The sequence below is a fragment of the Sebastes fasciatus genome, chromosome 5 (genome assembly GCF_043250625.1).
Source record: "Sebastes fasciatus isolate fSebFas1 chromosome 5, fSebFas1.pri, whole genome shotgun sequence".
In the NCBI taxonomy this organism is placed as follows: domain Eukaryota; kingdom Metazoa; phylum Chordata; class Actinopteri; order Perciformes; family Sebastidae; genus Sebastes; species Sebastes fasciatus.
This window is the reverse complement of record NC_133799.1, coordinates 6,756,214-6,772,637: the sequence shown is the minus strand read 5'-3', so window position 1 is coordinate 6,772,637 and position 16,424 is coordinate 6,756,214. Positions and strand designations below refer to the sequence as shown.

General features: G+C 41.6%; 1 protein-coding gene across 3 annotated transcripts in view; it reads left to right on the top strand.

The window, feature by feature from the left end:
* dennd1b (DENN/MADD domain containing 1B) overlaps positions 1-16,424 on the top strand; it is a 131,332-nt gene that overhangs the window by 21,878 nt on the left and 93,030 nt on the right. For all 3 annotated transcript variants that reach the window (XM_074634768.1, XM_074634770.1, XM_074634771.1), the window contains exon 3: positions 6,952-6,995. In XM_074634768.1, coding sequence (XP_074490869.1) covers positions 6,952-6,995 — 44 coding nt within the window. The remainder of the gene's footprint in view (positions 1-6,951; positions 6,996-16,424) is intronic.

Below are 16,424 nucleotides of genomic sequence, written 5' to 3'. Positions count from 1 at the left end.
CTTCTCACCAGAGGAGCTGCTGTTCACCATATGGGATTTGGCCTCTCTTAACAAACAGGCCCCCTATTCACTCGCAACACACATTCAGTCGTTCGTGGAATAAGGTGAAAAAAGTGCATTTTTGATGCCTTTAGAACATTGGATGGCCATGAGGGCTCTAAGTCTGTGTTTGATTCACATAGTATAGAGAATTATAAACTAGAGGCTTTCATCTAAATGTGTATTCACACTGGATTTAGGGTTAGGCTCTTTTTGTGTTTTACTGAAATCTCTCCCAGTCTTAAAGCCAGAAACGTGCATTCAGGCCGCCGTTATTGAGCTGCTAAGGTGATCCTATAGAAACAATGTGCAATGTGGGTGTATGTCAAGTTTATCATATGCATTCCCAGTAGTTTGCAAAGGCTATTTTTTATAAAGCTTTATGCCATCAAAGTAAATAAGTTGGATTCTACTTTTTTAGTTAAGTGACAAAGTGGCTTGTAGTTGAATAACTTGCCGTGCAGCGCCGGGCAGTGCGAGGTTTCTGACACACTGGTGTGGTGCGCCAACTTTTTCTTTTCCAGCCAGCAGCATTAGGAATGGCATCCTCTGCCAACAGCTTCTTTTTAGCCTACTTGGAAATCCCAAGAAGCGTAGATTTATGCCAAGATGACGATGCCAGCATTTTTCATTTTTAGCCTACTTGGAAGAGCCAGTAGATTTATGCAGCGAATAGAAGAAATAAGAGATGAAGGGGTAGGCTTATGAACATATATCTTGCTAATTTATTCTGTTTAATCCCATCACATTTAATGATCCACCTGAGTAGGTAGGCAGGGAGTGGTGTGTCAGTTGAGAGACGCAGAGTTCTACCTCCCACTCTCCATCCATTCCTTTCCTCACCTCATCCTTCCTCCTCCCACTCTTTCCCTGTTGCCCCGCTCTCAGTTCCCAACACCCTTCACCTATTAACCCTCCTTTCTCCTCGCTCCCTCTCCTCCTCCGACTTTTAAAGACGGGCGTCTCAGGAATAGCCAAAACATTGATTTTTCACCACATCCACCAGCACCGCCCCCCCCCCCCTCCCCGGTATCTGTGTCACGGCTCAGGGGCTTCCCGCACGCTGCCCCCATCGTGACTGTTGGAGGTCAGCCACGCTTGAAGCCCTCAGAGATCAATGGACATGCTACTGTACAGTAAATATTCACTCCTGAGCGTGTTATCTATCTGTAAACACACATGTACTTGTGCGGTACACAGACACTTTGCAAACAGAGACCGACGGTCACTCTTTGAGCTTTTTCGTCACATTTGCCTCACCTCCATTACCCGGGGTGTGAATAGAGGAATCTAACTCTGGATAGGTGATTTCAATTCAATTCTCACCCACTGGATCTGTTTATACTCCACTGGGGTGAAATATGCTATAGGTTGTTTTCCCCTTGTCACTCCAGCTGCCACTGGTGTCACATCAAGTAGACTGTTTTTATACGGTTTGCAACAGCTCTTTATAGATTTTGTCAACAGTAGGAAATGCAATAAACACATTTTGAAACCTTTGCATTTTTGAGATAAGTGAAGGAGAGGCTGATGCCTACTAGGGGTGGCGAAAAAATCAATTCAGCGCAGTATCGCGATATTTTGTGTGGCAATATTGTATCGATACACGGACGTCAAGTATCGATCTTTTATTAGAATTTAACTATTAACCTCTTAACAATCCGACCTGGCCGCTATCCTTTCTTTCAGAGGTTGTAGCCGGCTCATTCTTAAAGCTAGAGTGAAGATAATGGCATCATATGAAATTAGAAAACCTAAGGAATCCATTGGTACCATGTCCTATTAGTTTGTCATGTTAGCTTGTCGGGAAGAACGCTGTTAATGCTTCAAATTTATGCAAAATTTTGGTGAGGAAAAACTGGCATGGCCATTTTCAAAGGGGTCCCTTGACCTTTCACCTCAAGATAGGTGAATGAAAACTCTGAAATGAACATGAGCAAAAACTGTATCTTATTAGATAAAACAGATTTTGACAAACTGCATAATTTTCAGTTGAAAAAAAAGTAATAAATCACAATATATCGCAATACTCAGCATATCGCAAAATGTTTAAAATCACAATAAGATCGTATTGTGACTTAAGTATCGTGATAATATCGTATTGTGGGGGCATCTGATGAACAAAGCAATGTATCATGCTGGCAGGCCTAACAGAACACGGTTGGCAAGACAGATGTCTGAACAAATAGGTAGCAGGCAATGTAGGCAGGTGTATGAAAGAGCAGTGTTTGGTTAGTCTCAGAAAAATGTCAAATGCTACAATGCATTATTGGCATTTATTATACAGCTTTGTTGAATACTTGATTCTGATTGGTCAATCACCGCGTTCTACAGTTATTTCTTTATAGCAGACCGTTGCTATGTATAACAGACCATTGCTATGGGTGCTGTCGGACTCTGGAGGACCATATTTGTGTCAAATTATTGATTTCTTAAGTAAGTAGCAGTGTAATAAGTGGGATAATGTACAGCTAGCGGGTCATTGTTGTGAAAGAAACCCCTTCAGGGCGATGCAAGACCCCTCCACTTTACGACGGGGTGCAGCATCGTCCTGTCGGGGGTTATTTCACAACAATGACCGGCCCGCTGTACATTATCCCTTACTTGTCAAACCTGATTTGAGTGTCCATGAACAAGGCACTGCATTTATACATTGTTATTAGCTGTATGTGGGTGTATGTGTGTGTGTGTGTGTGTGCTTGCATATGGCATTGCTGGTGTCCTCCAGACCCCCGTGTCTCTAACTTTGTCATTTTTTATTGTAACTGACAGCTACCATTGTCTGTTACATGCAGAAAATGTTTTATGACCTTGTGAGCAAGCCACAAAACATTCATACAATGTACTAGTAAAATCCACCGCCTGTGTTTTGAAAATGCAACATCCCGAAGAAAGGTCGAAATCCACAGAGGCTGCAGACAGAAATGTATTTGCTGTGCACTCATGGCTTCCAAAGCAACCAAGTAATGACACATTTTGACGACATTTAAATGGAGGAAATTACGAGCATGTCATTTGCACCTCAAATGTTTTTATGTGCTGAAAAGAAAATGGTTTAGTAGAGGCTTTTTTGCATATGGAACAGTTGACAGTTGCAGTATTCAGAAATGAAATGTATTTTTTTTGGTCAGTGCCATGGAGCTCTAGTGTGTGTGTGTGTGTGTGTGTGTGTGTGTTTCAAGGAGGGGAGGGTGGATTAACCGGTGGAGGATCTGTCATGGTGACATTTGTGTCCCCCGGCGGAACAGCAGGGGTCCTCTTCACCTCTGTAACCTTCAACTTTCAGCCTTAACCCCCTTCAGGCCCCCTCTTGCGTCCACCACACGCCCAGCACGTCCGAAGGGAGGGGTATACGAACGCAAAAGAGTGGAAAAAAAGAGAGAGGGGGTGCAGAAGTGAAGAGGACAGAGAGCTGCAGGGGAGGGCGGGATGAAGAGCAAGAAAGGTTGTGGAAGAAATAGAAAAAAAATGAGGCAAGCATGTGAAGAAGGACCGTAAATGAGGCCTAAGAGGGGGGAAAAACAAGAGGAATGGATAGTGGAAAAAAAAGAAGCAAGAGGCAAAATGATTGGCAGAGAAATGTGGAGATGGAGCAGAACAGAAACAATAAGAGTCTGTTTGATGGAAAGGAAAGGATGCAGAGGAAAGAGGAGATATGAATGATAAAGGAAGGTGTTTGGTAGTGCTCTGAAGTTCTCACACGTCCTCAGTGTTTTGTTACAGCTCACTGTTTTCTGCCTCCTTTACTCTCTTTATTCTCTCTCTCTCTCTCTCTCTCTCTACACCACTCTCACTCTGTGTGACTCAATACTCGAGTACACAAAATGTTTTGGAAAAGGAGTGGCGATTTCAAATCCATTTAGTCATGGGGCATGATCTTGTATCGGTCGACTCTTTCATTGCTATTGCCAAAAAGTTATCCCAGCCAAAACTGAAGTTATTTTGTTACTTGGTTTTACCAACAGTCAAAGTATAACATCTTTTGGGATAATTGATTTGAAGATTTTCATCTATTATTTTGTTCTATTGTTCCTCTAATCATTTTATCAACAATTGTTAACACCGCACTAAAGTCCCTCCTCCCCTCCACCTCTTTCTCCGCTTTTATTTTGTATGTTTTGTCTCACCATGTCAGAAAATCTGAGTAGTAAATACTTCATTAGAGCAGCTACACTTAAAGCTGCAGCCGAGGAACTTTGAGCAAATATGATATTTATTTTAATAAAACTGTCACTATATCCTGACAGTAGTACATGCGACAGATAATCTGTGAGAAAACCATGTTCCTCTGCCTCTTCCTATTGCTCCTAATGCTCCTAATGTAACCATGTTGAAAACAGTTGAGCCAAACTTTCTCATTTTACAGCTAAACAGTACACTACAAGATGATTCTGAAAACATTTGAGGTGAGAAATAGGCATTATAGTAACATAGTATTGGTTCATATTTCATCAGCGCTGCCTAGTTTGACCGTTTGATCAGAGTTCACAAGTTCTGTGAGCAGTGATTGACAGCTCCTCAGAGACGGCAGGCTTCAGCTCAGCTCTGATTGGTTGTTTTCCTTCGACACTGTGAAATCTTGCAGATGCCATTAGGAGCACCGGAGGACACAGAGGCACATTATTTTTTATTAGATTATGTGTCTCATGTACTGACAGCATATAGTGACCGTTTTATAAAAATAATTTACTAAAGTTACCAGCTTTAAATGTGCGTCATTCAGCTGTTCAGCATACTGTAATCACTGATACAAGAGATAAATTAAAAGCTAGAGAACACCTGTGCTTTTCCTGCTTGACAAGTCAAAATATGTGCTATTGTGTTTCAGCCGCTATCAGAACTTGATCTTGAATCCAGTAACACTCCTCTTGTCTGTATTGTCAACATAGAGGCCCATTGTGTCAGCCATGAACATGGACACTGACACAGTTTGCAGTCTTTGCAGTGCTCTTGAAGCTCCCCATATTTCCATACCTGTGTACACCTGGCCAATCACTGCGTAAAGTAGGCATGGGTGCCAAAAGTTCCAAATACTGGACCCCCCCTGCCCTCTTCTCTTCCTGTCCCCTTTCTTCCGTCCTGTATCACACTCCAGCAGCAGTTCCCATCCTCTCACCCAGTAAATCAGCATAAAATAGCCCTAACTGTGGCAGATCATAGGGTAGGCAGAAGGGGGGGCGGCGGTCGGAGTTGGTGTGTAGAGCTTTGAGCTCGGCTGCTTTTTTTCCGTGCCGCTCTTTTCAAGATGGGGCCCATGAAATTATCCAACAGGATTATGTAAGGCATGATGGATTCTGCTGCGTCCCGTCATCCGTTTGTCCATTGTGTGCCGCTCTCTCCCAGGCAGCCTGGTGTGTTAGCCATGAAGCTATACTCCACACATTGTGTGTTATTGCATGTCCTCTTTACTAAGGTAGGGGTCCTCTCCTCTGGCTTCATAAATGTCTACATTAATCTTTTTGGACATATGCGTAGGACAGGATCATATCCAAATTTAGCCTGTGTTAAAATGGTCATGTATCTTTCAATTAACCTGTTATACCTGTTGAACTCGCAGTTATCTATGTTATCAAAAGGTTTGGTGCCTCCAGATTCACTCTCTCAGCCAGCGTTGTTTAGACAGAGGTAGACAGGGGGTGTGTTCATGAGCCTGTTGGTCTTTTGTATGTCCATGACAGTGAACCTGGCATGCGTGAGCTCGTCTCTTCAAACTCTCGCTGTTCCTGCCGAGGTCACAGGGTGACCTTGAAGCCGTGGAAGCCGTGTTTACCAGAGACCCCTGTGTTCAGGCTATGGCTCGGCGGCTGCTTCCTTTCAACCACATGGTAGAAGCCTGCGAGAAGCCAGGTCTCATGTTTTGGTTTGGGAGCTTTAAGAAAGCTGCAAACACACGTTGCAAGAGTGACACTAAGGCGCCGGTAGGCTGGCTGCTTATTACGAAGAATTACATGGTTATTTTGTGCAGTTTGGTATATTTGTCCTGTTGCCTACTATAATATCAAACTATCAGTAAGAGAATAATGCTGATGTATTTCTTGTACTCTACGCCTTTTATTATTTATATAAAACATTAATCTGTTATACATTCTGAATGTCGTTGGAGCACACTCTTTAAACAAGAATGACCATTCTAGGTTTTCTGCAACTTAATGATTATTTTAGTGGTGATTAATCAGCTCTCTTTTTGATTAATCAATTAGTATGTAGCCTATAAAATGTCAAAAAGAATGAGAAATGCCCATCACAGCTTACCAAAGCAAAAAATATGTCTTATTTAGTCTGATCAGCAGCCTAAAGCCCCAAAGTATTCCATTTATAATGGCATTTTTGAAGGTTTTTAAACCCAGCTAATATTCTGTATATAACTTAACTGTTAATTGACAAAATCAGAATTGGTTAATTTCCTGTCGGTCTGAAAATCATATAACAATCAACAATGTTACAGTATTTACTGCAGAGAAACAAAATCACAATCCCCCCCGTTATAATGACAAACCTTTTATCTTAGGTTTTACATCCCTCCAGCAAACAGCCAGGCTTGTATCAATGTAGGAATAATTAAGCAAATAAACTAGAGTATGTGTTGCTGCGACTTTCTTAAACGTGCATGATTTGGTGAATAATATAAGCTATCATATCTACACTGAGAATATAGATTAGCATATTTACAGCACATACCGCCTAGACACTCTCTCTCTCTCTCTCTTGTCTTTCACTGTGCGCTGCTCTGTATGTGTGTGTGTGTGTAAGTGAGTATATAAGTGTACGTGTGTGTGTGTGTGTGCGTGCATAGACTCGCAGCAGCCACCCTTGCCCCCACCCCTCTCATTAATATGTATGTGTTCTGAGGCAGCTAGCGAAGACGGTGTGTTTCTCACCCGCTGATTAATGCTGTCTGTCAATTACCTCTAGATCCAACCGTGCTGTGGAGCTTCCCCCAGGACCACACCGACCAGGTTGGAACACACTCTGCTTTTTCATTCTTTTCTCACTCTCTTCCTCTCCCTCTCTCTCTCTCATTCGTTCACCGTTACAGACAACCTCTACCTCCTCCTCCTCCTCTCCCATCTCCCTTCCTTGCCTAATGCCCTCACTCACCCTGCCATCCCGTGGTAACCTCCCCCCCAACACCTATCACCACCACCACCACCACCACCACTCTCCTCCTCATCCCTATCAGCGCTTCCTCTCCTTCTCTCCTCCTCCTCCTCCTCCTCCTCCTCTGTCTCTCTCTGTCTCATTGTACGTCTGTTGCTGGTAATGAAAAGCAGTGAGCAGGTCTTCAATAACCGACGAATCAGTAATTATCATGCAACCGTGACAGGAATGCACACCTCTGTTATCCCCTCTTTCTCTCTCTCTCTCTCTCTCTCTCTCTGTTTGTATCTCTTGCTTTCTCTCTCATTGTGCTTCTGCGTCTGCTTCCCATTGTTTCACATTTATAGCATTATCGGGTTCATTTTCAATCTGAAAGCAAAATCTGCAGCTGTTTTGCAATACTTTTTGGAACACCATGTTCTTCCCAAACCAGTCAGTGGTAAGTATTGCAGGGTTATATCCACACCTCAGTGTCTCCCACTAGTCTGTGTTATTGAAGAATCACATTTTTTGACGAGGACATGGTTTAAAGGATGATTCCAGTATATTACAACTGGGGTCTTATTTGTGTATATTTGGTTATCATGTGGTTCTATTGATTATAAATTAGCATTATACTCATCAAAGAAGTAGCTGAGACCTGTGAAATATTGTTGCAAGAAACACAAGCAGACTGACGATCACAGGTTGTAAACAAAAAGCCAGATTATCAAAACCACTTTATTTGGAGATGAAACTGAAAGTAAGTCTACCCAAACGTTCTGCTATATTCCCTTATTATGCATGTGTGCACAACTAAGTACAGTAGGTCAAAGTGTAATCAGGAAGTATGTCTATTTACAACTTCTAGTTTGGGTAATATTTTTCGATTCACCTTTGTTTTTCTCGAGGGATGCACACGGATTCAATTTGGCAGACTGCTATCAAGGCCAATACTGGCTTATTAAGCAGATCGGGTATCAGCCATGAAATGACCGATCCACATTAAATACAGTTTCTATGATAAGTGCAGTTAATAAGAGAAGTAAGATAAGTCAAATTCAGCGCCAAATTCCTGGCCTCCTGTTACCTTGCATAAAAATGAATCCAATAAGTTTCCACACATTGAGGTTTACTGATTTTAAATTTTAAGAAAAAGAGAGCACTGGTGTCGGTTCAGTATTGGTTGAAACTCTCAGTTAGTAGTATTGAAATTATTATCCGGAGATAAAGTTAGATTGGTGCATCCCTAGTGATCTCTTCCTGGGGGTTTGTTTATCCAGTCGGTTGTCTATGTGCTTATCAAATGTTTATTTCCCCATCCAATGTCACATCAGTTAACTTGTGATGTTATTGCTAACGATAGAAATGATGCCCAAAACTATGTAAATTGTCTTAAACTCAAATTATCCATCAAGACGATCACAAATCGTATCAGCTGTCTCAGGGGGACAATGTGCACACACATATGCAAAAAGATCTTTTGAATAATTTAAATTGAATTGATATCCCTTTTATTTAAAAGCCTTGCTCTTTACCCTTAGAAAAATACACCACCTCAGCAGGGCGTCTTTGTTATTTCTCTCTGGCTTCACCTTCAAAGACGCACAGTCTAGATCCAACTTGATCAAAACAATCACACAGTCTGTAATAATATGCGTATTAATCTTTGCGCTGTGCACATCACTCTGTAAGGTAGATTAGTTTGACTCGTTCTCCTGTTGTTGCTCCAACATGTGATGACTCCTGCTCTCTGCTGCAGTGTGTGTTGGGGCTGGGATGATACACCTATCTCCCGAGTCGATACTATCACGATACTTGGTATATTATGATTTATTGCGATTTTTGTTAACTTTATTAACACTAGACCATGGGGAAAAGTTGATTCATACACTTCTAGGGACTTTTACTTCGGAAAATATCTAAATTAATACAGTAAAAATGTTTGAGTTTCAGCATGTATGTAGTCAGAGATGTCCTGAAGTCAGATATATCAATCATTGTCAGGCATTATTTATTTATTTTTTTCTAGCAACCCAAAATTACAAGAATACAGACATTTCCCTCACAAATTAGTGGTATTTTCTATTTAATTTATAAGGGACATGTAATGTTATATACTTCTGGTGAACACAATCCAATCTATCTTATTTCTATATATGTATTTTGTATACAGTTCCCTTTGTTAACACCTTATTTTGAAAACCGGACGTAGTCACACGTGTCTATATTTTTTTATACATCCATGGTCAGCTCCATCGGGGCTGTTTGACTGCATTTAACATAAATGTCAGTATATGGGTGCTCTACAGTTGTAGCGTTGGCTAATTTGACCACGAAGATGCGAGTGACGGTTGGCTTGACCGCACGTTACCACAATACGATAACGTTTCCTGTCCATGACAGAGGTAGCATGCAGCTTTAGCCGTGATGTCTAACTCTGCTTTTTCTGGCAATGTGTGAAACCCAAAGTGTTTCCATACTTTACTGTATGTGTAGTGTTTACCACGTTGGATTTAAATGTGAGGGTGCAGGTCCTATCCACGAGGACACTCCGTCGTTTTCTGCTCTGACTTATCTGCCGGTTTCTGCTCACTACGGCCGGCTATACTGTTTGTTTTGAGTGATGGATACAGAATGGATATGACATCACATTACTCTGACTACAACAATAAAACTTACTTCTCCCTCCGCATTGACTCAGATGAAGCAAATATATTGATTCTGGCATTAAAAAATTGATTTTAGGGGCGTCACTGTAGCTCACTTAGTAGAGCGGGCGCCCCATGTACCAAGGCTGAGTCCTTACCGCAGCGGCCCAGGGTTCAAATCCATCCTGTGGCCCTTTGCTACATGTCAACCCCTCTCTCTCCCCCTTTCATAACTATCTCTCTCTCACTATCAAACCCAAAAATAATCTTTAAAAAAATGTATTCAAAATAGTAAAAAAAAAAAAATCGCGATACATTCTGTAGGTGAATTGATTGTTTTCCCACCAGTAGCAGTTAGTTAGTCTAAGAATTAGAGAAGACAGGAAAAAAAGGAGACATGCAACATATTGTTTCTGTTCCCAAAGTGGCCACAGCACAAAAAACAGGTCCTGGAGCAATTTGCTGGACAGATGACTGCAGCAGCCCGTCGATAAGCTGAAGGGAAAAAATGGACATCTAGAATAGAGAGAAGGACAACAATATGTGCATAGGCTAACTATCTCTCAACACAGCAGCCAAGCCAGTGCTTTTAAACAGCTCTCCTGCCTCTCTGATCCACTTTGAGGAATAAACGGGCTTGTAGAAAGATGCTCCAGGCGATGTCTGCCTGCCCCACAAGAACCAGAGCATGCAATCAGAGTAAGAGGTAGAGGGAGTGAGGGAACCAGAGTGTGAGCAAGAAATTACAGACTGTGCAGAGGTAGGCACAGGAAGTGATGGAAACGGAGTAAAAAAGAGCAGCTGAACCCAGGAGAGATGAAAAAAAATAGTGTAAACATAGTGTATGTGTTGTGCCTCATCCTTCCTCTCTGACATGTCTCTGTTTTTTAGCCCCCCCACAACCTTACTTTTCTTTCATTCAGTTGTCGACCAGATCGTTTGTGTGGATAAGATGGCCCTTAAGATGGCTAGTTAGCGTGCTGTGTACAGAGGGATTGGCCCTTTCCCCCGTATACATAAAGGCTGTATTCACGGGCCTCATTACCAGGATTAGGGCTCCTTTCCTCTTTTGTGGGGCTGAAGGCTGGAGTCCTCTGTAGCCACGGTCTACGTCTCTTTCTGTGGCCCGAGCTGGCCAGCATATGGCAGCAGCAGCCAACAGTCTCCGCAGAGGGGCTCAGAGCTCAGAGCAAGGCCTCCTTTTGTTTAGGCCGTTATTGTTGCTCAGCGTAATGACATTTGTAGGCCGTAGGATCGGGGTGGAGGGGTTAGTCTACCCCAGGGGAGAGGGGGGGGGGAGAGAGGGATGGAAGGAGGGGGGGAGGCAAAAGACATGCAGACAGACAGGAGTGTGGATTATGGAAATATGAATTGATTTTTTTTCTGTTCTGTGGTAGAATAGAAAGCTCAAAGGAGAACAGACTGCAGGCTGGCTGGCACGCCGGGGTGGTGCTGGGGAAATATGAAGTGAGAGGCGCTTGCTCCCTCTTTCTCTCTCTCTCTCTCTCTCTCTCTCTCCCTCTCTCTCTCTCTCCTTTCTTTTTCTTTTTCCCTCCTGCTCCCCCTATTCCTCCTTCAGCCCCTGAGACTCTTGATGCCCTGGTCATCCACAGATGCCACTTGGATAGAAAGGAGAGATGGAGAGACGGAAGAGATGGAGAGAGAGAGAAAGAGAGAGAGAGGGAGGGCAAGAGAGAGGTGGCTAAAGCATATATTTGAATCGCAAGAAGGCTTTTTTTTTGCAAATGAAGCAGACAGATGGAAATCTGTCCGTTTCCTCTCAGATCTCATCCCAAAGTTGTGGAAAAAACACAGCAGACAGAACACACACACACACATGCTGTCACACACACACACATAGAGAAAACGGATCTGCCAGTTAGTTGTAGCTAACCACAGTTTGGTGTTTAGAGGGCCCACTCCTCTGTAGAGAACAGAGGATAATATGATAAACACTCAGCAAGTTCCACAAACAGACGACCATTTGAAAACTTAAAGAGACTGCGAGCAACTCCGCAGTATTTCAAAATGTGAAGTTACTCTCACAGATACACCCCTCTGCGACTTGCTTCGTACTTCTTTGCCCAACACTGCAGGCAAAAACATATTTTTAAGGTTGATAGACTCCAACACTAACATTATGTTTATGTGTTTGATTATCTTTTTTATACACATATGTGTGTTTGTCTTTCTGTTCATTTATTTAGTCAGCTTTAGACTGTCATGATGTCATTTCCATACACTTAACTCTCCCAGCTGTCAGCCCACCATAGAATAAAGGGCTTAACAAACAAGTTAAACTAACAAGCCTATTAGCCTGTAAGTCAATTATTGAACGATGGCTGTCAATCGATTCAAATATTTAATCGCATGATTGTCCATAGTTTATCACGATTGATAGATTGATTTTTTTATTTGTTCAAAATGTACCTTAAAGGGAGATTTGTCAAGTATTTAATACTCTTATCAACATAGAAGTGTGCAAATATACTTGCTTTATGCAAATGTATGTATATATCTATTATTGGAGATTAATTAACAACTCAAAATAATTAAAAATATTGTCCAGAAACCCTCACAGGTTCTGCATTTAGCATAAAAAATATGCTCAAATCATAACATGGCAAACTCAAGCCCAACAGGCAACAACAGCTGCTGTCTGGTTTCATATGGTGCCATCACTCTAGCTTTAAGACTGATATTACAACCTAAAAATTGCAAGTTGCGTTAATGCGTTAAAGAAATTAGTGGTGTTCAAACGAATTTGCGTTTTCACGTTATTATCTACTCACCTGATCTTTATTCTACCCAACTTGGACTAGCCTCTTTCCATAAAATTGTATCTCATTGGAAGTTTAAGTTTCAGAATTTGAGCCTAGGTCCAGATTTTTTACCAAAATTCTTGTTTTCATTCTGTGTTTTATGATTTAAGCACATTTTGTCATCAGAAAGAGTGTCTAATCATGTAGTGGATGAATAACATTTCAACATTTCAATACGAAAATATTCCAAATGTAATGAATATCAATCAATTTGATGGAACACAACATTGCACCATTTTTTTTTTTTATCAAAGAAAGTGCTTTAAAGCACATCATGTGTTGATGCTACATTGCATTTTGGACTAATTAGCTGAGGTGGAGTAGGTGGTGTCTTTGCTTCTTCCATGAACGAGATTTCCTTGTGTAATATTCACAATTTGGAAGGGATGCATCGATCCAACTTTTTCAGTCCCGATACCGATCGAATTCCTCAGTTTTTTGGATGATTAACAGGTGACCCCTCCCCCAGGTTTCTCCTCAACCCATGTCTTGCGCTCTCATTGGCTGTAGCTTCCTGACAGACTCCTCACAGGTCCATGCATCTGTGGACCCCAAGAAGACTAGCTGTGCTTTCGAGCCCAGCTAATAGGGATCCTGTAATAAACTAAACTAAACAGCGATGCATCAGCGAGCAGAGGACAGAAGCAGCGTGCCCGTAAATGACACCAAAACATAGCAGCATAGTTTTCTCTCTTCATTCGGCTTAGGTGCTGTGAAAAAAACACTTATAGTGGAAGGGAAAACCCAGATTTTTATGAATTGCATTCACATTTTGGCAACTTCCACAATAATCCGCATTTGACAGTTGATTTCATTTTTAGTATCAAATCCCGTGATTCCGTCCGTGTTTTCTGCATCGCGGAAATCATAGGTTCCTATGATTAGACATGATTTATTTACAGGCACATTTTTTGTCATATTCATAGGTGCTTGTAATGGTGAAAGTAACAAATAAACTATAGACAAAATATACAAAGGTGCAACCTCAAATTCAACAAATTATATAAAGCATCTTTGGGAAAAAAGAGATAAGAATGGAAATACCGTAGGGTGTGTGGCTGCAAGCCTGGGAAACTCAGTGTACTTCTACATATTCCCTTATCTGGAGAGAGATGTGTTGAGAATAATGTGTTTGTTTGTTTTTTTTTTGTTTGCTTTTATAACTCCTAAGCAGAAATCCGTATTAACGGGGACACAGAGTTCCAGCTGGTGGGACTGTGGATCAACACTAGTCGACCATGGCCACATATTTTGGTATTTTGGACATATAATGTTAAGGATACTGTGTTTAAGTACTGACATTTTGTTTCTCTATATATTTGTGAGATATACCTAAAGGTTTGTGTGATATCTACCTTCTGAGGATCCTTGTGGCTGCAAGTAAAAAAAACATTTCCAAAACTCCCCCAATTGCTCACCTTTTCATAGACGCTGTCACCTACAGTATCTATGCTCCATGGAAATGGATGAAATGAGATTATTACTCTCAGGAAATAGACACTGATTACTCCACGTCCTGCTCGCACTCCATCTCCTTTTAGTGTTTTTTTTTTTAACACACATTTCTCATCCCTATCTCTCTCTATTGTGCTTTCTTGCACATTCTTTCTTTACAGTTTAGAGTTAGCTCTCCCCCAGTTTACGTGCATACCATACACGTACATGTGCTCAAACACAGGGAGATAACATTTTGTTTGCTTTCTTGGCCCATCATCGTCATGCGTCATTCTGCTTCAGCCTCTTGGTGCTCCTGTTAATCTTTTCCCTATTTTTCACTCTCTGTCTCCAGTCCTGTCCTTTTCTTTCTCCACCTTCACAACTGTCTGTTGTTGTTGTTTTTTTCTCACAGTATCCCTCCATCCCCTCCGTCCCACTGTACGTCTTGCTCCCTGCCGGTTCATCAACCTTCTCGTTTCCAAACACCGTATCTCATATTTCCCCTCTAAAGACACTGTTGCAGGAAATTGCAAATTACGCATTAACCGCCAGCCTGGTTGCAGCAAAAATATCCAGAGAGAAATAAAGGAAATATTGAATAATGAATAGATTTTACTCTCAGCGATGAACTAAAGTTGATGTTAACTCTCTATGGCCATTGCACACATTTTAATAGGGAACCTTTGATCTTCCTGCTGCATACTGTATGGAGTTGACTGTATAACATGCTGTTTTTCATTTATACCAAAGCTACAGTAGGTGTGATTTGATCCTAAAAGGAGATCTATGCTTTGATACAGACATATAAGTTGCTATGTATAATCAATTTGTGATATTTTTACTCTTCCCTTCGACATGAGCAATTTTGTTGTGACTTCCTGCATTTCCTAGTAGGCCTTTTTTATGAGCTTGTTGCATTTGGAACATGTAGGTGGTGAAGAGAGCAATCCCAGTTGAGAAAGAGTGACTCACACAGACCTTATTTAAAGCATATCATGTGTTGAGGATACATTGCATTGTGGACTAATTAGCTGAGGTGGAGTAAGTGGTATTTCTGCTTCTTCGATGATGGAGGCTTCCTTGTTTAATGGTCACAATTTGGTGCAAAACAAGAAGCCTTGAAAAAAGCTCCTGCCCTTTGGTTCAGTTGGACTGACACCAATACCTGATGTGTACAGCAGATGTTTTAGTTTGTAAAAATATTTCCTTGTATCACATTTCATTGTCGGAGATCGGCCAGTGTCTTAACTTAACCTCTCGAGGCCCAACTGCCCGCCGGCGACCCGCTTAAGTTTAGTTTTAAGCGGCTTGGCATCAATCATGAAGATATGAATGTTTAAACTTTTGTCAATATGGACATGTTATACATGGTTAGATCGTTTAGATTCTCCACAATTTCATCGTTCAGTTTATTTTACAGAAACCAGGAGCACTAAAGCACAATTCATTCAGATTGGTATGGTAAACAAGAGAGATGCAAAAAAAAGTGGTCATAAAGTCTGATTGTTTATATTCCTTTAATTCATGAGGGTCCACCAATCAAAAGAATCAAAGGGGTTTTCCAAATTATTCCAAGTTGTGATTATTGTCATGTGAAAACCATTGCTAACTGTCTGCTAACTTCTTTCGCCAAACGAAGGCCGCACTTTAACGGATATAAACAATATTTTCTCTTCTTCCTGCACCGTGTTGTTGGGTATGCTTGTTTTCCTTACCTTGGTGGCTACAAAATAAAAGTTTAGTTTTCGCCCCAGGACAGCCCCTGAAGTACAGCAAGTGCTCCCAGTTTGGAAGGCAAATGGGCTCTGTCGCATAGATTTGCTGCCATGGTAGAACAAGCTGATATTGGCTATCAACAGGTCAATAATCCTGTGATTGTAACCAATCATTTTCCCTTTCCAGCGGTGTATGACATGGGTAGTTTGGTTGCAAGGGAGCCAAATTATCTCAATGCTTTATGGACTTAAGAGGGTAATGTCATGTAGTCTGCTTTTGGCAAATTAATAAGGCAAATATAGCCATTTTTGTCTCTTTTTATGAATGTGTTATTCAAATGTCCCTGTCCTTGTGCTTATTTAGTTTTAACCACTGTCAAGTTTTTTGAGAATCCATGACTTCAGGCTGAACTTGGCTTATTTTCTGTTCACATAGTCCTGTATATCCATCTCTGCTCAAAAGCCCACTGTGTCATCAGCCAGACAGGGAGAGAGAGGGGGACAGACAAAGAGAGAGAGAAGAAGAGAGGCGGTGGGTCTCTCGAGGCTTCAACCTTGGCAACTCTGAGTGTTGCTCTGACACCGTATTCCATCAGGACAGGCCGCCTGACATGATGTGATTGGTGACCACATCTCTGGACAGGACCCGGGTGGGGGGGAGGCGGGAAGGGGGCTCGACTGGG